At 43.7% G+C, this 25,754-nt stretch overlaps 2 protein-coding genes and 1 long non-coding RNA gene across 6 annotated transcripts; 2 read left to right on the forward strand and 1 right to left on the reverse strand.

The window, feature by feature from the left end:
* The first annotated feature begins 1,466 nt into the window (after window positions 1-1,466).
* LOC127006440 (probable histone deacetylase 1-B) lies at window positions 1,467-11,350 on the forward strand. The gene is made up of 9 exons (XM_050876392.1): window positions 1,467-1,621; window positions 4,151-4,263; window positions 4,853-4,970; window positions 7,164-7,315; window positions 8,054-8,257; window positions 8,676-8,780; window positions 9,096-9,192; window positions 9,633-9,941; window positions 10,956-11,350. The coding sequence occupies exons 1-9, from the start codon at window positions 1,573-1,575 to the stop codon at window positions 11,348-11,350; spliced, it is 1,542 nt and encodes a 513-aa protein (XP_050732349.1). The 5' UTR covers window positions 1,467-1,572.
* Window positions 11,351-11,704: 354 nt separating this feature from the next.
* On the forward strand, window positions 11,705-17,313 carry LOC127006220 (uncharacterized). Of its 4 annotated transcripts, none has more exons than XR_007759278.1 (4): window positions 11,705-11,843; window positions 11,885-16,866; window positions 17,070-17,127; window positions 17,173-17,313. It is a non-coding gene; the product is annotated as an uncharacterized LOC127006220 (long non-coding RNA). The 4 variants fall into 4 exon arrangements; XR_007759279.1 differs by lacking the exon at window positions 11,705-11,843 and adding an exon at window positions 16,925-16,982 and having other exon boundaries at window positions 16,718-16,866; XR_007759277.1 differs by lacking the exon at window positions 11,705-11,843 and having other exon boundaries at window positions 16,057-16,895.
* LOC127006219 (peptidyl-prolyl cis-trans isomerase FKBP2-like) lies at window positions 17,157-20,970 on the reverse strand. Its single transcript, XM_050875825.1, has 4 exons — window positions 20,850-20,970; window positions 19,050-19,224; window positions 18,441-18,553; window positions 17,157-17,812 (listed from the first exon to the last, which is right to left on the reverse strand). Exons 1-4 carry the CDS (start codon window positions 20,927-20,929, stop codon window positions 17,668-17,670), a joined length of 513 nt encoding a protein of 170 aa, XP_050731782.1. The 5' UTR covers window positions 20,930-20,970; the 3' UTR covers window positions 17,157-17,667.
* Between the last annotated feature and the right edge of the window lie 4,784 nt (window positions 20,971-25,754).

The following is a 25,754-nucleotide window of genomic DNA, read 5'->3' on the forward strand; positions in this document are numbered from 1 at the left end:
AATTAAACTTTGGAATTACATGTAAAAGCGTGAACGATGCATTGTGGGAGAGAGAGAGAGAGAGAGAGAGAGAGAGAGAGAGAGAGAGAGAGAGAGAGAGAGAGAGAGATGCCTGACTGACTGACTGACTGAATTGATTGACTGAGAGAAATCATCCACCAATTAATTAAACTTCGGAATTACATGTAAAAGCGTGAACGATGCATTGTGGGAGAGAGAGAGAGAGAGAGAGAGAGAGAGAGAGAGAGAGAGAGAGAGAGAGAGAGAGATGCCTACCTGACTGATTGACTTCATTGACTGAATAAATGAATGAATAAATGAAGTGAAAATTCTATTATTAAAAAGAAGTGAAAGATCTCGAAGTAGGAAAAGAAGTGGATGAGAAAAACCGTAAGAGAAGCCATGGCCAGCGAGCCTTCCCGGAGAAAATAAAGGAAAAAAAGTAAATTAAAGAAAAAAATAAATAGAAAGTGAAGGAAAGCAATTTAAGAGAAAGAGAAGAGAATGAAAAGAAATGGAGAGATCGAAGCCTAGTCAGCGAGCCTTTTCCAGCACTCTCCCAGAAAATAAATAAAAGAAAGGAAAAAAATACGAGAAAACAAAGGAAATAAAAGGAAGATGAAGAAAAAGTGGAGATTGAGAGAGAAAGGAAGAGGGATTGAGGTATAGAAGAGAGCCTCCTCGATCCCTCCTTCCTCCACAAAAAAAAGGAAAGAATGAGAGAAAAAGGGGAAAAATAAGATAACGAATGGAGGAAAAGAAAGAGATGAGAAGAGAAAAGAGAGGGAGAGAGAGAGAGAGAGAAGTAAGCCTAGCCAGCGAGCCTCCTCCTTCTCCTCCTCCTCCAAGAAGGAATCAAGGAGAGATAGAGAAAGACCGGAAGAAAAGAAAGAGAAGAGAGAAAATATAATTAAAGAGGGAGAAAATAAGGAAGGGAGAGAGAGAGAGAGAGAGAGAGAGAGAAGCCTAGCCAGCGAGCCTCCTCCCCTCTCCTCCTCTTTCTCCTCCTCCTCCTCCACAGCAAATATAGGAAATAGAAGAAAATTAAGGAAAGAAGAAGAGGAAGAGAAAGAAAAGAGGGAAAATAAGAAGCGGGAGAGATGTTGTTGTTGAGAGAGAGAGAGAGAGAGAGAGAGAGAGAGACCTACTAGCCAGCGAGCCTCCTCCCCTCCCTCCTCTTTCTCCTCCTCCTCCGCCTTCACAGCAAATATAGAAAAAAAGAAGAAAATTAGGGAAAGAAGAAGAGGAAAAGAAAGAGAAGAGGGAAAATAAGGAGCGGGAGAGAGAGAAAGAGGGAGAGAAGCCTAGCCAGCGAGCCTCCTCCCTCCTCCTCCTCCTCCTCCTCCACAACAAATATAGGAAAGAAGAAGAGGAAAAGAAAGAGAAGAGAGAGAGAGAAGAGGGAAAATAAGGAGCGCGAGAGAGAGAGAGAGAGAGAGAGAGAGAGAAGCCTAGCCAGCGAGCCTCCTCCCTCCTCCTCCTCTTCCTCTCCCTCCTCCTCCTCAGCCTCCCCGGACCTCCGCCAGAGAGAGATCCCGCCGCGTGCGTTTCCCTCCTCACAAAACCTTCGCCATGTCCACCGCGCCGCACAGCAGGAAGAAAGTCTGCTACTACTACGACAGTGAGTACCTCGGGGGGCCACAGGGGGAGCTGGGGGCCGCGGGGGAGCCTTAAAACACGTGAAAACTGGGGAAGTGCGGTTGGCTTGGTGAGGGAGGGCGGGCAGGGGGGTTGATGCGGCGGTAGAGTGGGTTTAAGATTGAGGTTTGATTTTCGGGTTTTTTAGGTAGTTTTAAGGTGTTTTAGGTGTATTTTTGGGTTTGTTTGTGATGTTAAGGCTGTTTTGTGATCTTTAAGTCGGGTTTAAGGGTTGCAAAGTAGGTTATCCGGCTTAAAATGACGTAAGATAAGGTATTGTCGAGGGAGGGGGCAGTTTTTTGTATTTTGAACTATTTTCAAGGTGTTCTAGGTCTAGTTTTGGGTTTATAAGTGTGGATCAGGCTGTTTTGTATCCTCTAAGTCGGGTTTGATGGGTCCAAAGTGGGGAATTAGCCTTAAAATGACGTAAAATGAGGTACGGTCGAGGGAGGGAAGTCTAATTTTCGCATTTTTAACTATGTCCAAGGTGTTCCAGGCCTAGTTTTGGGTTTACAAGCGTAGATGAACCTCTTATATAACCTCCAAGTGAGGTTTGACATTGGTAAAGTGTGTGATTGAAGTCCAAATGGGGTCTGATAGAAGTTCGTCTCGTCATAGCTCGGTGCCGCTGACCGTACCCGTGATATCTATTGGTATGGGAGTTCTAAGGCCTGATTTGGGGTCTGAAAGTGTGGATGGGACTGTTTTATTATATTCAGATAGGGTTTAATTGCTACAAAGTTTGCGATTAAGCTTAAAATCAGATGTTTAATAAGTTCCCATCACCATAGCTAGGGGGCGTGGACCGTACCCATGTTATCTATTGTTGTAGTGGGATTAGGTCTGTTTTACGTGGCTTTAGGTTTACATGAGCAAGAATTCTGTCATTGAAGTCACCCTGAAGTTTGTCGTATTGGTTATCTCGGGTTATAATCGCGTTTAGTACATGCTTGATCATGATAGGAAATGACCGCCAACTGTACCATTGACATAATACTGCTTTGTTTTTCTTTGTTGTAGGGGTGTAGGGGCGTGTTTTAGGGGGTTGTAGATATGCATTATGATATTTACCCTCATTTAAGTCTGATTTAAGCCCTCTAAAGCCACTCAGTATGCGCTAAATCACTTTTTTTCCTAACATCACCGTCGTAGCTACTTGGCGTGTACCGTACTGCCGTGTTTTCCGTTGAGAGGCCGCACTGTAACCTCGAGATTTTGTTACGGTATTTTCCGCCCATTTCCGGGTTCTTATTCATGTTTCTTGGGTGTTTTGGTATTCTTGGGATGTTAGTGGAGGGGTGAGTGGGGTGTTTTTATTTAGGGGAGGGGGAAGGGCTAGTTTGGTGTAGGGCCTATCTCGCATTTTTCCATCCTTTTATTTTTCACCCTTTCCTTAATTTCCGTGTTTTTATTTGCATTTTTTGGGGTGTTTTATTGCTCGTGGGTGCCAATGGAGGGATGTGTGGGTGTTTTTATGTGATTAGTTAATTTTTTTATCCTATTTGTTAGTTTTTCATCTTTCCCTTATTTTCAATGTTTTAACTGTATGGTTTTTGGTGTTTTATTGCCCTTGAGGTGTCAGTGGAGGGATGTGTGGGTGTTGTTTTTGTGAATAGTTAGTTTTTTATCCTATTTGTTTGTTTGTTTATTTTTCATCTTTCCCTTATTTTCAATGTTTTAACTATGTTTTTTGGTGTTTTATTGCCCTTGAGGTACGGTTTTTGGTGTTTTATTGCCCTTGAGGTGTCAGTGGAGGGGTGGGCGGGTGTTTTTTTATGGTTAGTTAAGTTTATTTTCCATTTTTATCCTACTGAGTTTGGTAAATATGGAGATTCACTACGCGCCTCCAATATTGCCCCAACGAGAATAGTAACCTTTCCAGGGTCTCATATACTCTTGTACTTCTCTAGTTTTACCGGCGCATCATACATGTGGGGGTGGGGTTCAGGGGGGGGCGCATTGAGGGAATTTTGTTTGGGTTTAGAATTTTTGTTTATTTTCCCTTAACCTGGTAGCAGCGTGGATCATGTTTCTTATTTGGTTCCTGTAAGCGAGAAAAAAATCATTACTCACTCAAACCATTTCATAATATATATCAAAGCATTTGTGATCAGTTTATGTGTCATCTATTTTGGGGGGTTTATATTATGGCACAAATTTGGCCCGTCGCTGCTGCACGGTAAAGCCACAAATTTGGCCCGCTGCTGCTACACGGTAAAGCCACAAATTTGGCCCGTCGCTGCTACATGGTAAAGCCACAAATTTGGCCCATCGCTGCTACCGGGTTAATGCTCTTTTGTGGATCTCAGTAATGATAATAATAATAATAATTCCAATACTTGTGACTGTAGGATTAGTAATGTTGGAGGGTGTCAGGGTCAATTGGGTTAGGCAAGTTAGATCCTTTATCGTACTAGTTTACCTCCTAACCCAAGTGCGCAAAAAGACCGACAACGCAGACTTTCACACTAAACTCTCGAGACGTCTTACTCATCTCCGTTCTCTTCCGCAGGTGACATCGGCAACTACTACTATGGGCAGGGCCACCCCATGAAGCCACACCGCATACGCATGACCCACAACCTGCTTCTCAACTATGGGCTCTACCGCAAGATGGAAATTTACGTGAGTGTTTATGGGGAGTGTCGGAGAGGTGGTGGGCTGGGGTCTAAGGGGGGAAGGGTCGTGTGTGTGTGTGTGTGTGTGTGTGTGTGTGTGTGTGTTTTTTATCTACCTTTTTATCATCCACACATATCTACATCCACCTTGTCTTTCACTTCCACTCATCCTCCTCCTCCTCTATCCCATTCTCCTCCTCTTCCTCCTCCTACTACTACTACTACTACTACTACTTTCTCACCCACTCATTGTTACGTTTTATTGCTTCACCCTCATCCACCTTCATCCCCACAAACCATCTCATCCATTTTTGTCATCCACCTCTTCTTGTTCTCCTCTCCTCCACTTTATCACCCACACAAAGAGCATACTTCTCCTCCTCCTCCTCCTCTTCTTCTCATCCCATCCACCTTACCACTTCATCCATCTCATCCACTTGTCTTCCTTCACCTTATCATCCATACAAACTACAAACCTCCTATCCACTATTTATCATCCATTTTTTTTTCACTCTTTTCCTTTGCCTTGTCATCCACACAAACTACAAATTTCATCCACCTCATTCTGCCACTCATCCGCCTCCTCATCCGTGCAGCGTCCACACAAGGCCACGCAGGATGAGATGACCAAGTTCCACAGCGACGACTACATCCGTTTCATCCGCTCCATCCGGCCGGACAACATGAATGAGTACAACAAACAGATGCAGAAGTGTGAGTATTGGGGGGGTTGATATGTGAGTATTGGGGGGGTTGATATGGGGTAGGAGAGATGTTTGGATGGGGTTGTGGAAGGAGGGATTAGGGGATGTGCAGAAGTGTGTGTATTGGCGGAGGGGTGACAATGAGAGGAGAGGTGTTTGGATAGGGTTGTGGAAGGGGGCTGATTAAGGGATGTGCAGAAGTGTGTGTATTGGCGGAGGGGTGACAAGGAGAGGAGAGGTGTTTGGATGGAGTTGTGGAAGGAGGGATTAGGGGATGTGCAGAAGTGTGTGTATTGGCGGAGGGGTGACAAGGAGAGGAGAGGTGTTTGGATGGGGTTGTGGAAGGGGGAGGATTAGGGGATGTGCATTAGAGAGTGTGTGTGTGTGCATGTATGTGGTGTGTTAAGACTAAAAAAAATCTGCATTTGCTTACTAGAAAAATGCACATCCTAATTTGTCAACTTCTAGAAAACAAATATATATATACACAGAGGTGCATATTAAATGACGGTACTCTCACTCGGTTTTACATAGTTTTTATTAGGTACCGAATCACCATCAGCCATGTCCGATAAGTTGATAACATATCCTCAATACCAAACGCGAATAACTTGGAGTAAATCTGTTCGTCACTCAACCCAAGGCGGCGCGCTATTACTGCCTCTGACGATGACTGTATAAGCACTAACACGATCGCCGCTCATGTCCCGTACAAAGCTTTCTTGATGCATAACATACTATATCTGTTTTTTAATTTCAATGTAACTTCTCTATTCTCTCTCTCTCTCTCTCTCTCTCTCTCTCTCTCTCTCTCTCTCTCTCTCTCTCTCTCTCTCTCTCTCTCAATGTAGCCAAGATCCATATTGTTTGATTATAATAATAAAAAAAATGAATTTATTATTATTATTATTATTATCATTATCTCGATTCAAATTTCCTCGTGGTTTCTTCGCTGAGGCCTGAGATGCCAGTGCTTAGAGCTTTCCCACGGTCGATGTCTCGCTGTTACCAGTTCATCTGTTTTGTCTTAATATGTTGGACAGTTTGAATAATGTTTCACACTTCCCGTCATGACTTTCCTATATTAGTAATCTTTCATTTTCGCTCAAACGCCGGAGTATTCCTCCCCTTCCTACCCTCCTCTCCTTCCCCTTCACTTCCCTATATCCTCCCTACCTTTCCTTCCTTCCTACTGCAGCTGTTATTCAAGGTCGCACCACCCTTCCTTCCTTCCTTCACACACCCCACTTCCTCCTCTCTCACACGATGCTGATCTCTCTTCTTCCCCCGTCCCTGCCCCCTCCCTCCTCCCTTGGAAAGTAGCAGTATTGACCACAAAAAAAAAAAAGACATGTGCCACACAGATATTTTTCCCTCCCCCACCCTGTCCTTTTCTGCCCCATTCCCTCCCCTTCCTGTCCTCTACTCCCATCCTTTACCTCCCTCTCTCCCTCCCCCAGTCCTCCTTTATTTTTTTTGTATCTCACAAGTTATTAGTTAGTTAATTTCCAGGGAACATGTGCCATACATCACTCCTCTTATATAAGGGAGAATATTTTTCTATTATATATAAAATCTGATAAATATTAAATGAATTGATTCCAAAAGTGCATTTGTAGCTGTTTGATTTATTATTGGTTTTATTTTGGGAGTCTCTTGCAAATTAAGGCAATTGTACTATTATAACCATGTTTCCTTTGTTTGGATAGCCAGGATAGGCACTGAAGTAATTTTTATTCTGACTACCGTTACCGCAGTACCGCACACCGCGGACCGCACCGGGAAAGAAAGAAATGGGACTGCACTTCCACAACCGCACTACTCCGGAAAAAGTACCGCACTACCGCAACCGCACTACTGATTTTTTAGTACCGCGCCCACCTCTGTGTATATATATATATATATACTGATGTTGATTTATGAAAATACCAAATTCATATATGCTCATCAATTTTTTGCTTCATATGTTTATTTATAAAAATAAAGCTCTTGATTTATATATCTATTAATTTATCAACTTCTAAAGCATCCAACAAATTTATATCTTCAGTTGTTATCTTGTAAAAGTCAAACAAATATTTATGTTCTTTTGTAAGGTGTGAAACATCTAATTGAAATTTGTGTTCTCATGTCAACTTCTAGTTATCTAAAATTTATATCCGTTCATTAATTAACTTGTGCTTCTCTTTCTCTTCCCACACAGTCAACGTGGGCGAGGACTGTCCAGTGTTCGACGGCCTCTATGAGTTCTGCCAGCTGTCCTCGGGCGGCTCCATCGCTGGCGCCGTCAAGCTTAACAAACAGGCCTGTGATATCGCCGTCAACTGGGCTGGCGGACTTCACCATGCCAAGAAGGTGTGTGTGTGTGTGTGTATTTACCAACACTACACTCGAGTGGTCTTGTCTCTCCTATACCTCACACAACCTTACAGCCTCACAACCCCACATTATCACCCCCTAAGCCTCACACAACCTCACAACCCCACATCATCACCCCCTAAACCTCACACAACCTCACTGCCTCACAACCCCACATCATCACCCCCTAAGCCTCACACAACCTCCTCACAGCCTCACAACCCCACATCATCACCCCCTAAACCTCACAGCCTCACACCATCACCCTCTAAACCTCACACAACCTCTGCACAGCTTCACAATCCCACTCTGTCACCCCCTAAACCTCACAGAACGTCTCATAGCTTTATAACGCCTCTCCAGAAATTGACCTTTACCTTTGGCCTCATGCAGACTCCTTACGTTCTTATGTTCTTATGTTCTTTGGCTTTTCATTCTATTTTCTCTTAAGGGAGCAGCATCTAGCAGGCTATTTTATTTTTTGTCTTTTGTTTTATGCCCTTGAGCTGCTTCCTTTACTCTAAATAAATAACAAAAAAAACACCCTCTAAACCTCACACATCTATCTCACAGCTCCACAATCCCCATACCATCACCCCTAATCTCATACACCCTTCCTTTTCTCTAAAAAACAACAACAAAAAAACACACCCTCTTAACCTCACACATCTCTCACAGCTTCACAACCCCATACCATCACCCCTAACCTCATACACCCTTCATATCCCCCCCCAGAGCGAGGCGTCAGGGTTCTGCTACGTGAACGACATTGTCCTGGCCATCTTGGAGTTGTTGAAGTACCACCAGCGCGTCCTCTACATTGATATCGACATCCACCACGGCGACGGGGTGGAGGAGGCCTTCTACACCACCGACCGCGTCATGACCGTGTCCTTCCACAAGTATGGCGAGTACTTCCCGGGCACTGGCGACCTCAGGGTGAGTGGCAGGATGGCAGAGGGACGGGGGTTATGTTGGGTTAGGTTAAATGGGGTAATAATTTAGTTAGTGTTATGATCCTCACTTGCTATGCACAACTCTTATCTTCCTAACCTAAGATGATACGTCCTTAACATACGATGTCCATTACTGTCTTATAAAACGATTCCTCTTCTTTTTCTTTAACGATTCCTCTTCTTCTTTTTCTTCTTCCTCTTCTACTTATTATTATTATTGAGATCCATGTCCATTTAAGGACCATAAATACTAATACGACACTATAAAATCTGGCATTAGTTTGGTTAGGTGTAAGTTTGATTGGTTGAGGAGTATTTGGATTGTTTGAGTTTGAGGTTCATGGTTGACTAGGTTAGGTAGTTTGGTTGATCTCACCTCACCTCCTCTCCTCCCCACACAGGACATCGGAGCGGGGAAGGGCAAGTACTACGCCGTCAACTTCCCGCTGCGTGACGGCATCGACGACGAGAGTTACGAGAGCATCTTCGTCCCCATACTGACCAAGGTTTGTGTGTGTGTGTGTTTGTGAAGGGATTCTATGAAGGTTCCATTTTCTGAGTCTTATCATTATTATTACTTTCATTATTTACCTCCAGTCTCTTCTTTATAATTATCATACATGAGTCTTCTTTATCATCTCCATTTTCTACTTTTCATTCTTTTTTTCTTCTTTCTCTTCCTCTCTTTGGATTCTTTACAGGAGCAGCGAGTAGCGGGCTTTTTTTGTGCCCTTGTGCTGTCTCCTTTGCTGTAAATAAATAAAATAAAAAAATGTTATTGTTATTTTTATTTTTCTCACCGCCACGATCACTTCCCTCAGGTGATGGAGACCTACCAGCCGTCAGCCATCGTTCTGCAGTGCGGCGCTGACTCTCTCTCAGGGGACAGACTCGGCTGCTTCAACTTGACTCTCAAAGGTGCGTATATATGGACAGGACACCTCTCCTCCCGAAATTGACCTCTCTTTCGGCCACCTCTTTTGATTCTTTATATAGGGGCAGCGAGTAGCGGGCTCTTTTTTATTATTGTTTCCTTTTTTTGTGCCCTTGAGCTGTCTCCTTTGTTGTAAAAACACACACACACACACACAGTAGTAAGTAGAGACAGGATAACACGAGACTAAACTCTAATCTTGTATACTAGAAGGTAAAGATTGTGCGCTTTTTTTTACTTATTTATTTTTATTTATTTATTTATTAATTTATTTATTTTGTGTATGCCCTTGACCTGCTTCTCTTCTTCCTTTTAAAGAACATACACACACACACACACACACACTTCATATCTTACCTGTTGAAAATATCTCCTGTCACCTCAGTTCTTAACCCTCATTCCCCCCTTCCCCCGCCCCAAACAGGACATGCAAAGTGCGTTGAGTTCGTCAAGAAATACAACCTTCCACTGCTGCTCCTCGGCGGTGGCGGCTACACCATCCGCAATGTGGCGCGCTGCTGGACCTACGAAACCGCCGTCGCCCTTAGCACGGACATCGCCAACGAGCTGCCCTACAACGACTACTTTGAGTACTTCGGGCCGGACTTCAAGCTCCACATCAGCCCCTCCAACATGGCCAACCAGAACACCCCAGAGTACCTGGACAAGATCAAGACCCGGCTCTTCGAAAACCTCCGTATGCTGCCCCACGCGCCGGGAGTCCAGAGCATAGGTGAGAGTGTGAAGAAGGAGGAGGAGGAGGAGGAGGGAGGTTAGAGAGGGGGTCCAGAGCATGGGTAAGGGTGTGAGGGTGGAGGAGGGAGGTTAGAGAGGGAGTCCAGAGCATACATAGGTAAGGGTGTGAGGGTAGAGGAGGAGGAAGGGTTTGGGGGTAGATAAGAGGTCTGTGGGGTTGGAAGGTTGGGGTGCTGTGTGTTGGAGAAGGAAGGAAGGAAGATATGAAAGAACAAAGGTAGGGAGGTAAGGAATGAGGGAGGAAGGAAGGTAGGTAGGGAGAGAAAGGAAGGTAGGGAGGGAGAAGGAAGAAAGGTTGGTTAGGAGAGAGGTAAGAAGGAAGGAAGGTAGGGAGAGAAAGGAAGGTAAGGAGGAAGGAAGAAAGCTTGGTAAGGAATGAGGGAGGAAGGAAGGTAGGTAGGGAGAGAAAGGAAGGAAGGGAGGGAGAAGGAAGAAAGGTTGGTTAGGAGAGAGGTAAGAAGGAAGGTAGGTAGGGAGAGAAAGGAAGGAAGGTTGGTAAGGAGAGGTAAGAAGGAAGGTAGGTAGGGAGGGAGAAGGAAGAAAGGTTGGTAAGAAGGAAGGTAGGTAGAGAGAAAGGAAGGAATTAGGGAGAAGAAGAGAGGACAAGAATAAAAACTCTGTATGTAAGTATCTCTTATGCCTTACTTTCTTTTTTATCTTTCAAACATTCCTTGTAACTGTCTCACTAGCTCACACACACTCGTTTACACTCTTCCTCAATTACCTAGTATCATTTATTCATACATTTACTCCCTCCAGATACTTATTCACCCCCTCAAACTCACACACACTCCTACCCACATTACTTCCTCCTTTTACTCCACTCTCACACTTCCTCATTTCTTCCCACACTCATACACTCCCTCCTGCACTCCCTCCCTTATTTAGCTTCTCACAACTACTCTATCAACACATACTCACTCTCTCCTTTACTCTCACACACACACACATTTCCTCACACTAACTCCCTCCTTCTTTCCCTCCTGCACAGCCATACCAGAGGACGGGCTTGCCGAGGAGAGCGAGGAGGAGGACAAGGTCAGCCCAGACGAACGCATCTCCATCCGGGCGTCCGACAAGAGGATCGCGCCGGACAATGAATACTCAGACTCCGAGGATGAGGGCGAGGGCGGACGGCGCGATGAGAGGTCCTTCAAACCCAAGAAGAAGACCAAAACGTCCACCGAAGAGCCGCCTTCAACCAACAACGGGGCGGAGGAGTCTGGTGGTGGCGGCGGCGGTGTGGTGGGCAAGAAGGAGGTGGTGGTGGGTGGTGGAGGTGCTGGTGGCGCTGGTGTCAAGGAGGAGAAGGCTAGTAGTGGTGGTGGCGGCGGCGGTGGTGGTGGTGGTGTGACAGGACAGACTGAGACGAAGGTTGATTCATGAGGTGTGTATGTGTCTATGTACGTGTGTGTGTGTGTGTGTGTGTGAGTGAGTGATTTGTATCTTCACACACACTAAAACGGTATGCATTTCTTTGTACGTGTGTGTGTAGGTTTTAAACTGGAGAAGTATGTTTGTGTGTGTGTTTGTGTGTACTTCATGACATTTCAATTCATTCATATTTAATGGTTTTGCATAATTTATTCATCTTCGTCTCCTCCTCCTCCTCCTCTATGCCTTACCCTCTCCTGGAAACAAACAAACAAATCAACAAACGAGCCAAAAACTACAAATATCATCCCGTCTGCAGTGTTTATTTAGCCCGAGGAAAGGCGATGACCCCGTTTGCAATGTTTATTTAGCCTGAGGAAAGGCGATGACCCCGTTAGCAATGTTTATTTAGCCCGAGGAAAGGCGATGACCCCATTTGCACTGTTTATTTAGCCCGAGGAAAGGCGATGATCCCATTTGCACTGTTTATTTAGCCCGAGGAAAGGTGATGACCCCGTTTGCAGTGTTTATTTAGCCCAAGGAAAGGCGATGACGTTTATCTCTGCAGCGCGTGTCGTTAGAATTCCGATGATTTGTTTTTTTCTCGAGGGCTTAATTTTCAGGGCGTACTTCTTGGTGCATGGCGAGGTGAAGCTGTGATTGAATTGTCTGATTAGAGTTTGCATCATTGTTACTACTATTATTATTATTATTATTTTTAAGTGCAACAGTAGGCTAAGAATGTGTAATAGCGTCTATCATGCAACGCTTATGTGAGGGCAGCAGACTGAGCAGCGACGATTCATTATTTATATACACTGACATTTAATTATTGGGTGCATTGATAGCCCCTTAATCCCCTCCCTCCCCTCACTTTAACCTCCACCCCTGTGCCTCCCCCTTCACTTTCCTTCCTTTCACACCCTCCCTTCCCTTTCTTTCTCTTTACATTACCCCTTCCCTTTCCTTCTCTATCCACTTCCCCCTTCCCTTTACCCCCACCCCTGTGCCTCTTCCCCTCCTTTTCCCTCCCTCTCCCCCTTCCCTTTCCTTAGCTCCTACATTAATTATTTAGCGGCAGACTATTATTTGAGCTTCCTCTTGTCCCCCACCCCCCCACCCCCCTTCCCTCCCTCTCTCCCCTATGTTAAGAACTCTAAAGGTATCTGGGAGTGCCATTGTGTGTGCAGACAGAGAGATAGAAGGAAAGACAGACAGAGAGAGAGTGAGTGATAAAAAGGCTTAAGGGACAAAGATAAAAAAGGAGAAAAGGAAGGAATGATGAGAGAGAGAGAGAGAGAGAGAGAGAGAGACTAACATTCCTCGCTCGGATAAAAATGAAAAAAAAAGCGTTGGTATTTTTTCCGAACTTGGCTTCTCGCGGTACAAAATGTTTACACTTGTCCGGCAGTTCTGTTTTGTAGATGACGTTCTCTGTTTGAACCCGTCATTTTCATCATTATTATTACTACTACGGACATTAGCCTTACATGTTGTCATCTCATCACATCTAATTTCTGTTTGGTGTGTGTGTGTGTGTGTGTGTGTGTACGCTAAGTTAAGCATAGACCAGTATTGTGTATGTATGATCAGTAGTCTTTGATGATAAAAATGTGTGTGTGTGTGTGTGTTCCTATATATATTTATTAGGAAATGTGTGCGTATGTGTGTAAGCGTGTGTATGTGTGTGTGTGTATTTTGATGATTTCTGTAAAGCTCAACCAAACCAACCTATCCCAGCAAACACATACAAACTCACACACACACACACACACACACACACACACACACACACACACACACACACAGATGTACATAGGTTAGTGTAACTTGAGGTATATCTATTTTTTGATAATTTTCCATATCGTGAATGTACACCTTTCAAGAGGGTGGGGGTCTGAGTGCACATGGGGGCTATGTGTGTACAGTGGCTATGTGCGTTTAGTGGCCATGTGCATCTGGTGGCCGTGTGTACATAGCCTCCACCCGATACCACTCACTGCCAAGTTGAAATATGTGGATTGCTAATTGTGTGTGTGCGATGGTGCAGTAAACCCTCGCTTTTATGGACCTCGATATAATGAATTTTGGCTTCGATCTTTTTGAGCCAGTCTGATTTGATGTAATTAATTTTGGCTTTGAGAATCTTTTTGAGCCAGTCCGATTCGATATAATTAATTTTGGCTTTGAGAATCTTTTTGAGCCAGTCCGATTCAATATAATTAATTTTGGCTTTGATAATATTTTTGAGCCAGTCCGATTCAATATAATTAATTTTGACTTTGATAGTCTTTTTGAGCCAGTCTGATTCAATATAATTAATTTTGGGTTTGAGAATCTTTTTGAGCCAGTCCGATGTATGTGGAGATTTACAGAACAAGTGAAGGTTTCAATTCAGTGGTGGGCTGACTGAACACGTACACACATGTTGGTCAGCAGCAGTGAACACAAAGCTGACAGGGCGGTGATCATCTTGTCCATCAAGCTTTGCCCACCCAACTGTAAACACCTCATCCTTCCGTGCCTCAAGTTTCATCCAAAATTAACAAACTATATGCGGATAATTGAAAATAGGGAACGTTCAGCTTTCAGTTTGTCGTATATGAGAAGTTCGGATACCTCGGATTGTCGTATACGAGAGTTCGGATACATCGGATTTTCAGATATATCACCACCCCCTACCCCCATATTGGTTTATTAATTAAGCGAGGGTTGACTGTATGTGTGTGTATGGAAGGATAATTGTGTTTTTTAGTCAGGTCCATGCATGCACACATATGTAGCTCATGTACGCCTGTAGTTATGGTGTCCTTACCTTGCACATGTGTACCCATGGCGTGTGATGCTCTAGGTCAGTCAAGTGTACGTGTGTGGGTGCCAGGTGTACACATGTGCGCATCAAAGTGTGCATGTGTGTGCGTTTCCTTGGGTACAATAGACACATTTTTATACCAAAGTTTTATTCTTATTCCTTGACAAAGGGTGACAGGTGGTGGTGGTGGTAGAGGTGGCAGTAATAGACTAGTAGTACTATCTTCCTCTCTCCTATTAGACAATTGTGGTAGTGGCAGTAGTTGTGGTGGTGCTATAGTCCATTCACCCGTCGCCCAGCACACTCGCCTAGGTCCAGAAAACATTCATATTTCTTTCCGTGGTTCATCTGTTACATAAGATTGGGAAATTTGTTGACATCATTGAATCAAGCAATGGTTGTACAATTGTAACACTATTTTCAAAACTCTATAGGGTTAAAAAAGGTAATTATGATGGTCAGAATTACACAATGTTTTTACCACTTTATTTAAAAATTGCATTCTAGTTTCACAATTACTCCATCTGTCAACAAAATTTGCCTCTTGTATAACAGATGAGCTAAGTAAAGAAATATGAACACCGTATGAAGCTAAGCAAGTGTGTTGGCGACAAAGACATCAAGGGTCGTATTACAAGACACATCGCCGCCCAAGAACACATATTTGACAAGGCTTTCGTAGGAGTTGTGGGCATTTCCAGGGGTAGTTTTATGACCCTGGTGATAGTGTGAGTCTTCTTCTGTACCATAAACCTGAAGAAACACATATTTGACAAGGCTTTCGTAGGAGTTGTGGGCATTTCCAGGGGTAGTTTTATGACCCTGGTGATAGTGTGAGTCTTCTGTACCATAAACCTGAAGAAACACTCATTAGAACCCAAATGACCCCCTCTTGGGCTTTTAAAAATAGCTGATGTGAGAAGCGAGTGTGTCTTATAATACCAACCCAAATGTCCCGGCAGCTCACAACCAATCAGCAGCTTCCTTACTTACTCGGCAAGGAGCCAGCTGAAGTGAATGAACTGTATACCACACTTAGGTTGGATCCCTCCCAGCAGTGGCTTGACCACTAGCCGAGAAAGTAAGGACACGGCTAATCAGTTGTTGGCAGACGGGGCATCAGTTATCTGTCGCCCAACACAATAATTTCAGAACTTCATATATTTTTATGTGGCTAATCTGTTACACAAGATAGGTAGAGTACAAGGTAATTATGGCAAGTAGAAACCAGAGAATAACATTTGTGGGTCATACTTATTACAAATCCTCTTATATTGCAGTCCATCTGAAATCTGAAAGTACCATCATATTTAGGAGAATTATTGACACAAAAATTACTTTCTTCTAAAATTGGTTCCATAATGGCTGCAAATAGATAAAAAGTAAACATTTATAAACATGTTTTCTCTGACTTCTACTCATTATAAGGACTGTCTCTTTAACCAGTTTTATAAAAGGTGTTAAGTTGTATTCAATGGCGTATCTTGTGTAACGGATGAGTTAAGTAAATATGAATATTTTCTGAAAGTAGGCCCAGCCACCAACAGCTAATCACTTCACTTACTCTGCTAGGAGGCAGGGATCCAGTTTAGAGGTGAATGAACTGTAATAGTAGTTTATATCCTTTCCTTTCTTGTCTTCCTCATACTCTTCTCTTCTTTGCCGTTGTACATATGCTCCTCCTCTTATTTTTCTTCTCCATATTTTTCAGTTTCTTTTCTTCTTATTTTTTAGTTTCTTTTCTTCTCCTCTTCTTATTTTTCAGTTTCTTTTCTTCTCTTCTTATTTTTCAGTTTCTTTTCTTCTGCTCTTCTTATTTTTTAGCTTCTTTTCTTCTCCTTTTCTTATATTTTAGTTTCTTTTCTTCTCCTTATTTTTTAGTTTCTTTTCTTCTCTTCTTATTTTCCAGTTTCTTTTCTTCTCCTCTTCTTATTTTTCAGTTTCTTTTCTTCTGCTCTTCTTAAATAGCGTGTACCAAGATGAAACTGACTGATGCAACAAAGGGAGGTGAAGGAGAGGGAAGGTGAGTAGAAGTGACCAAAAGGAAGGTAGGTGAGAGAGAGGAATGAAGGAAGGTAACTGATAGAGGAAAGATAGAACGCCAAAAAGGAAAAAAAGAAAAACGGCACACTTGAAAAACTAAACCTGGCACAAACTGATCTTTAAATACACTCATGCACACAGTTACCCCTTGACAGGTAGAAATGGTGGTGGTAATAGTAGTAAAGGGAGGCCAGAAGAGTGTGTGGTAGTGGTTGTAGTAGTAGCAGAGGGAGGGCAGAAGACATAGTGGTGTGGTGGTGGTAGTAGTAGTAGTAGTAGTAGTAGTAGTAGTAGTAGTAGTAGTAGTAGTAGTAGTAAAAAAACTAGAAAGAATAGAGAAGAGATAGAAAGAGTAGATTAGTAGTAATAGAACCAAAAATGTCATGAATTGAAATGGACAGCAATAGTAACAGCAGAAATAGTAATAACAAAGGCAGAAATAGAAGTGGTAGTAGTAGAAAGAAGGAAAAATGCTTAAATAGTAGTAAACCGCAGAAATCAAAGTAGTGGTAGAAAGTAATAGTCAGAAATATTAGTAATAGTAATGCCTCAGCTGGGCACCACAGACACAAACTATGGCAGCATCAGTTTCATTTTATGCCATCAGAGACTTATATTAATTTTATACCGTATGCCATCAGAGGTTTAGATGAAGTTCTTTTTCGTAATCGAGGTTATATGAAGTTCTTTTTTGTAATCGAGGTTATATGAATTTCTTTTTTGTAATCGAGGTTATATGAATTTCTTTTTCGTAATCGAGGTTATATGAATTTCTTTTTCGTAATCGAGGTTATATGAATTTCTTTTTTGTAATCGAGGTTATATGAATTTCTTTTTCGTAATCGAGGTTATATGAATTTCTTTTTTGTAATCGAGGTTATATGAAGTTCTTTTTCGTAATCGAGGTTATATGAAGTTCTTTTTCGTAATCGAGGTTATATGAAGTTCTTTTTATATGAAGTTCTTTTTCGTAATCGAGGTTATATGAAGTTCTTTTTCGTAATCGAGGTTATATGAAGTTCTTTTTCGTAATCGAGGTTATATGAAGTTCTTTTTCGTAATCGAGGTTATATGAAGTTCTTTTTCGTAATCGAGGTTATATGAAGTTCTTTTTCGTAATCGAGGAGTTAAAAATCACCTCCAGACACTCATCCCCTACAGTCACATCTTTACTCCATTCTGGCTAACATCAATTTGTGAGTATGAAGTTGGTCAGAAAAAAGAGTAGATTAAGATACGAATGCAGCGAGTTCGGTAACTAAAGGTGATTTTTTAACCCTTGATTACCAAAAGTGTTCTAGACCTTGTAAAATCCTCTAAAGGACCCAGAATTAACCTAAACTGATGCCGTGGTTTGCGTTGATGGTGCCCAGCTCTTAATTAGTAAAACCATTGTACAACCCTCACACTGTAGTAATAGTAGAAGTAATAGTGGTAGTACCTAGCCCCTAACCCCTAGCCTCCCCGGTCCTGATCAGAGCTCCTCCTTGCGTTCGATCTTGAGCAGCTCCACCTCAAAGACCAGGGTGGCATGGGGGGGTATCTTTGGTGGGGCGCCTGATGCTCCGTAGCCCAGGTCTGATGGGATGACTAACTTCCTCTTTTCTCCCTCACACATCCTGGGGAGAGAGAGGGAGAGGTTAGTTCAATGTTATGGACCATTCACTTCAGCTGAATCCCTGGCTCTCACCCGAGTAAGTAAAAACACTGCGCTTATTAGGTGTTGGCAGGCGAATGAGACATCAGACGCCCCGCCAGCATCTAATCAGCAGCCTCCTTATTTACTTGGCTAGGGATCCAACCACTGCTGGGGGGAATCTGGCTTAAGTGAATGAACTATAGTGATGGAGATTTGACTTGGTAGTGATGAGAGAGAGAGTAAGGAGGAGAAAAGAGAAAGAACGGCAGAAACAGAGAGAGGAAGAGAGATCAACAGATGAGGGGAAGGTAAGTGCAGGAAGAGAGGAAGAGAAACATAAAGGGAGATAAAAAGAAAGAAAGGAAAAGAAACAAACTAGGAAGAAGGGAAAGGGAAAAAACAATGAGGGGAAGGTAAGTGCAGGAAGAGAAACATAAAGGGAGATAAAAAGAAAGAAAAGAAAAAGCAAACTAGGAAGAAGGGGAAGGTAAGTGCAGAAAGAGAAACAAAGGGAGATAAAAAGAAAAAGGAAAAGAAACAAACTAGGAAGAAAGGGAGACAGAGGAAGAGAGAAAAATATACATGTCAACAGAAACACTCCCTCTCACCCTATAAGTCCCTGGTCCCAGCCACGGATGACCTGACCAGACCCCAGCGTGAAGGTCAGCGGCTGTCCTCGCGGGTAACTGCTGTCAAACTCCGTCCCGTCCTCCAGCTTGCCCTGCCAAATGGGTAGTAGTAGTAGTAGTGGTAACAGTGCAAATATGTCAATACTGTAGCATTAGGCAAAAAGGACGAAGTATAGGTCTCGCCTGCTTAACAATAATAATGATACTTTTATTTCGCCCAGCGGCATATACAAACATAAGCTAAGAAAGAACTAAATCAAACTACATACAATACATATGGTTCATTTTATATTTCACTTTAAGGATTGTTATTCTTTAATTACCTTTGCTCTTTTAGGATGCATTTGGTTTGCTTTTATGATCAGTTCTGCATTTATTTATGCTATTTAATGTATTTATTTATGCAAATGAGTTAATGTGCTTATGTTCACTTTGGTCATGATTTACCATTGTAGAGGAAGTTAAATATGGAGGCTAGACAGGCATGGATAGGAAGGGAAGTTGCATACCATCCCTATCACCAATCTTTAAGCCCAGCTCCCCCTCCCCTCTCCCCTCTCTTGACCCCTCTCCCCCTCCCCAACTTACAGCATAGTGCATGTGCAGAAGGTCACCCCGTCGGCTCTTCAGGGTGCAGTTGTCAACCCTCTTCTTGACGCCGATCTGCAGCTTCTTCACCTTCTCCTTCTTCTTCTCCTCCTCCGCCACACAGCTCACCGCCAGCACCACCACCACCACCGCCGCCACAGCCTCTAGTCGCATCCTGGGGTAGGGGGTCAAGGGGAGGGAAGAAAGGTGGTGGTGAGAGTGGTGATGACTGGACTGGTGGTGAGGGTGGTGATGACTGAACTGGTGGTGAGGATGGTGATTAATGGACTGATGGTGATGACAGAACTGGACTGATGATGAGAATGGTGATGACTGAACTGATGGTGAGAATGGTGATGACTGAACTGGTGGTGAGGATGGTGATTAATGGACTGATGGTGATGACTGAACTGGACTGGTGGTGAGAATGGTGATGACTGAACTGATGGTGAGAATTGTGATGACTGAACTGGTGGTGAGAATGGTGATGACTGGACTGGACTGATGGTAAGAATGGTGATGACTGAACTGGGTAGCAAGACAACGCCACAATAAAATATTTATGCACTAGAGAAAGTTCAAAGGCAGCAATGAGGTGAAACATGACAAGGGCGGAGGTGGCCTGGTGAGTCCCTTGGATCACACCAGGCAATAACAGGGACTGGCAGCTTGTCCACATGCCTAGAGAGGGGTGGTGATGGGTTAAATGCTGAAGACCCCCAGCGAGAGGCTCTGCTCCCTGTAAAGGAGGCAGGACCACTACCGGGGGTTAATCTAGCTAACAACTGCTTCTAATATACTGAAAAAATAGCATGGGTACTGCATAGGATACTTCTTTTGCTTCACATTTGCGAAGGTTTTAGTTCCCGGTCGTACCAATTTTCTGAAAGAGTGGCTCGCCTCCTTAATGCAGTGCCAATAATAGCCCACCAGGGATCTGTTGTAGGCCATAGCCAACATTTTCAAACACTGGCAGGTGACAATGATGGACAAGCTGTGGTTGGGGAATTTGAATCTACTCAACTAAACAATATCTGTGCCTTGAAACACGAGAAATTCATTTGGCCCAGAAAGGGAGAAGTAAACTTTCAAGTACCGGGAACTGAACCAGCGGCCAGCCAGAATGGAAGCCACCTTGCTACCCGGTGGGCAGGAGGCGCCCCGCCGCTGCCACCGCCTCAGCCGCGTCCACGGGAAAGTTGGAAAGTTTCGTTTAGTCGGCGCAACATCTGTGGTCATATGCCGGAGAGAGACAGAAGGGGAAGGAATTATAGGAGAAGGGAAAAAGTGGAAAGTTTCGTTTAGTCGGCGTAACATCTGTGGTCATATGCCGGAGAGGGACAGAAGGGGAAGGAATTATAGGAGAAGGGAAAAAGTGGAAAGTTTGGTTTAGTCGGCGCAACATCTGTGGTCATATGCCGGAGAGAGACAGAAGGGGAAGGAATTAAAGAAGGAAACAGACCCCAGGAGACGGGACACAACCCCCAATTAATACCTGGCACCCATTCACTGCTGGGTGGACAGGGGCGTAGGGTATCGGAAAAGCCGCCCAAATTTTTCCACTCCGCCAGGGAATCGAACCCGGGCTCTCTGGGTTGTGTGCCGAGTGAGCTAACCACTGCACCACGAAGCCCCGCGTCCGCGGCATGACACACTACAGCACAAGTGACAGCGGCCCACGAGAAGGCTGCCCCGAGGCTGGCCGGCGGGTGTCCGCGGCCCGTGTGCTTGACCCCTTCACCCCGACACACGGAAGGACTATCCTGATGGGCCGTGGGAGCCATGCCCTGCGCGGCTCACCTGTGGGAGGGAGGGAGGACAGCCACGGTGTGCACGCCGCCCCTCGCCCGCACGTCAACACTGGCGGGGCGGCCGATCATTGGCCAAGGCGCCGCGTCCGCGTCCTCGCCGCGGCCGTGGCTTCATTAACTTACACCAACATTTTTTTTTTTAATCATACAAATACTTGCCTTCTGTGCTTTAAAAGAAAGTAGACACTCTTGTCGCAATTAAAGAAAGTGAACGATAGTGACAGAAAAAGGTGTGTTTAGAGGGGAAGAATTGTGTACTCCGGGGATAGAGACCGCGCACGTATCCGAACACCTGAAATTAATGTCAAATTGACAATAACGAATAAAAAATGATGAAAATACTTATTCTAAACAAGACATATCGCCGATATAATGGCTGAAACTTTATTTTGAAGATCAATCCAGGGAGTTCGCAAGTACAAAACTGTCGAAACGGGCGTAAGCCACTCCTGGTGAGATATATACGGTTGGGGAGAGGGTGCTGCAAACCTGTCAAAGACCATCACGTGTCCTCACTATAGTCTTTCAATTCTAACTTGAGTCCTGTGGCTTGGCGCGGGGAACTTCCCACTGTTTAGGCTACACATTAGCGATGACCTGCGCATGGCGATCTGTCTCACCTGTCCTCCGTGAAGCTTCCTAACTTTTAATCCTTCCTAGCTTATTTTGTCAAACTGTCCTCTCCATTGGACTCTTCTGATCACCTTATTTCTGTATTCTGTTCTATTGCTCTTGTAAAGCCTCTGGAGCCACCAAAGAGGCGGTGCTTCTCGTACTATGCTTCATCTGGATGGGATGACCTGAGGATGTACGTTTTCTCGATTGCTCATGGAATGCTTACTGCTTCCAGGTCCTCTTTCGACAATAGACAATGCCAAAACCTTTTTTTTTCTTCGTCCAGCCAGCTCCTTATCTAATTATAAAAAAAAATATATATCTCCTAACATTTTTACTTTTACTTCCCCATTCCCCTCACCACCTGATGGCAGCATTCCGTCACATCTCATTAATAAATTCTTTTTCTTCTTTTTTTTAACTTTTTTGACTTTGAAAATTACACTCTCTTCCTATTCCTCTCTATTCCCCTCCCCTTCCCCCTCCTTCCTAATTATATATCTTTAAAATTTTCTTTTTTCTTGCTCTTTTTCTTTTGAATCTCTGGCTTGAATCCTTCCTAGAGTGTCCTCTGAGTGCCTTCTGTACTTATTGTCACTGTACCAACCCACCCTCATTCCATTCAACGTCCACCTTCCTTGTTTGTGCTTGTGCATAAACAGCCTGTGCCTAGGAAGGGTGACTGCTCTAATCCCTTCAACTATTGACCTATATCTTTGCTTTCTTTTTTTTTTCTTTCTACAGCTTTTGAAACAAATCTTAACAGAAAAGTTCTAAGCATTTATCAACTTCTAACCTCTCTGATCACCAGTATATATTCTGCAAGGGGTATTCTACTGGTGATCTAACTGACTCATGGTGAGTGACACTGGGCCAAGCCAATCTGCTGTACACAAGACTTCTTGACGAGACCCACTGGTGTTCTGCAATATGTTACAAAGGTATTTGAAAATTTCTCTCTAACCTCATCAAGAGAAGGTGGGCTTTCATCAACAGATGAATTGGCATCCACCATTTGCAACCCAGCATTTGAGAATTGCCTGCTTGGAGGGTCTCTCATGTAAAGCTACTCAAAATACTCCATCCAATGAGCCCTCTGCCCATCCATGACTGACTGGAGGCAATCAGCTGCTGTTCAAATAGCATTCACCTGAGACGGAGGCTTGGAGTGGAACTTCTTCAGGGCTCAATAGGCAAGCCAGAGATCATCTGCATTGAAATGATCCTTGACATCCTCAGCAGCTCCTGACATAGCTTTCCTTGTCTCTCCTCAGGAGAGCTCTAGTTCTACATGATGGAGCCCTATACTAGTCCCGATTCCCACCATGCCTGGCAGTGTGACTCTCCTCAATATTCTCCAGCGTTTCCCACAAGGCAAAATACCCCTAGATCTCGGGCGCTCCTTTGCAGCTTAAAGAATTTTATGTTTAAAGGTATCCCACAGATCTACAGGGTCTTCAAGGGTGCTGAGCACATTGAACTGATTTGAAACTGTCACAGTCTATTAACCCGAGTTTGGCCTAAAACACTTCCTTCTCTTCAGACTCATCCCCCCCAGGGAGCACACACACACAACAAGACAACAAAAAATATATATATATATATTGCATTATACACTCATCAACTGTAGTAATCTCAACTGTGTATGGCTGCAGCTGGCTGCTGATAAAGGTAGATGAGGTAAGGTACATAGCACATGCTACACATGCTCTACCCAGGTCTGCAGATTCATACGCACACTAACCACTGCACCAGGGAGACGCTGCCATCCTTATTGAAAACAGTAAGCCAAGCACGCATGGTCTGGGCTGGACCACCTTCCAGGTGCTCTCTGTACCCAGTGTAAGTGCACATGGCCTGACCTTACCACTGGCAGCTTGTTCAATACAGTCGTCCTGGGTCACAGGCACCCCGCAGAGACTATCATGCCACGTAGAGCGCTCGGTGGGGAGAGTGAACAAAAAACAGGAAATACTTACAATACCATAGAATAATTTTTTGACCTTTTTAGTTATATGAAGCAGACCAAAAGGCAAGCAATACTATATAAAAGATATCACAACACACTCACCTATTAACACCTATTGCCACGTAGAGCGCTCGGTGGGGAGAGTGAACAAAAAACAGGAAATACTTACAATACCACAGAATAATTTTTTGAGCTTTTTTGTTATATGAAGCAGACCAAAAGGCAAGCAATACTATATGAAAGATATCACAACACACTCACCTATTGACACTGTGTAATGATTGAAAAGATCTTGTCTAGGCAGCCACTTCTACAGTACCTAAGGACCCCAGTATATGTACAGGTGCTGCAGCCACTCCCTCTCACACTGGGTATTAAAACACAGCCTTTTCTCCGAGGTTTGTTGAATGGCAGCGGAGGACACGCCAGCCGCCCTGAATAGACGAGCTGGCCTTACTTATACTTAACATTACACCTTACATAAAGAAATTTATTACTTTGACCTAACGCACACACACATACACACACACACATACACACACGCATACACACAAATATGTACAGCAATCGCAGACGAATTGAATTAACGTTATCATCAGCGGCGCGGAGACAAAGAGACATCATGTACGTATCACTTAAACAAGGAAGAGATTGTCCGTCTAATGATGGTCAAGAATTACAGCATCAATAATAATAAAAACAACAGCAGTCGCAAAGGAAAGCGGGCTGGGTCGGTCTTGATCGGAGTCTTTGTACGTCTTGGTCTGGGTCATGACTTGGTCCTCTCCCAGCCCGACCTGTTCCTTCGTAATAATAGTAATTTTCTGATTTTTTGGCTGACTGAAAATGACAACTCCATCCGTGCCTTTGAAAATTATTGCGAAGTGAGCACAGACGTCTCCTGCTATTTAATAACCAGCACGGCAGCGATAAGATTAGCCGAGTGGGAGGCAGGAGGGAGACACACAGGAGGGAGGGAGGGAGGGTAGGGGAGGGCGCCAAGCCTACTCGATGAACAAATAAATAACTAAATAACATATAAATAAAAGAAAACAAGACAATGCTTAAAAATCTCATCAAAGTCTATTGTTATCATTATTATTATGCACAAGGTAATGTCTTGTTTCCATTCAGTTATCTGTTGGTTCATCATTATTTATATCCTACACGCCCGCGGCTCTCCCTCCCTCCCCCCCCACCCGCGTTCTCCCTGACCTCCCGCTCCTACGAGGTCTTGAGTCACCAGCAGGAAGGGAAGCGACGGGTGACTGACTGGTCGTGAGCGGAGTAGTGACTGGTATGTATAAGCTATCCTGACTAGTGGTATGAGCTGTGGTGTGGCTGTGCTGGTGGAGGGCTGTGGCATGAAAGTGTGTGGACCTGTATGGTGTGAATGGGCGTGTTTGCGGTAAAGTGAAAAAAAAAATAAAAAATAACAATAAAAAAGTGTGATAGGAAGGAGTGAAATCAGATGAGATAATAAAATGACGAAAGGGACATTGTAAAATAATAATAATAATAATAATAATAATAATAATAATAATAATAATAATAATAATAAAATAAAAATGTGAAAAGGAAAGATTGCGATGAATTAAGGAAGATGTTTTTACAAGATGCCTTTTACTGTCAGAATGATCACAGGAACGTTAATTTATGTGCTGTGTTATCAATGTTATGTTTATTGGATGAATTTTGAAGGATTATGCAAAAGGAAAGGGACTGAGTAAGACATGGAAAATAAAGAAAAGGAATGTTGTTAGTAAGAGATGCTGAAGGGACTGGGGAAGGGAAGGAAGGGAAAAAAATGTTGTGTTAGTGTTAGTAAGAGATGCTGACAGGACTGGGGAAGGAAAGGAAGGGAAGGAAGGAGAAAGAATGTTGTGTTAGTGTTAGTAAGAGATGCTGACGGGACTGGGGAAGGAAAGGAAGGGAAGGAAGGAGAAAGAATGTTGTGTTAGTGTTAGTAAGAGATGCTGACGGGACTGGGGAAGGAAAGGAAGGGAAGTAAAGAGAAGGAATATTGTGTTAGTGTTAGTAAGAGATGCTGACGGGACTGGGGAAGGAAAGGAAGGGAAAAAAGTGTTGTGTTAGTAAGTTATGCTGAAGGGACTGGGGAAAAAAAGGAAGGGAAGTAAAGAGAAGGAATATTATGTTAGTGTTAGTACGAGATATTGACGGGACTGGGGAAGGAGTTTACAGTGTGGCAACCCCCTTCCACAGACACACACAGCCACAAACAGCACCCCACACAGCACCCACACAGCCTTCAGCGCTCATGTCTGTGTCCGTCTGTCCCCTGAACCCTTT

This window comes from Eriocheir sinensis, chromosome 32 (assembly GCF_024679095.1).
Source record: "Eriocheir sinensis breed Jianghai 21 chromosome 32, ASM2467909v1, whole genome shotgun sequence".
NCBI lineage: Eukaryota > Metazoa > Arthropoda > Malacostraca > Decapoda > Varunidae > Eriocheir > Eriocheir sinensis.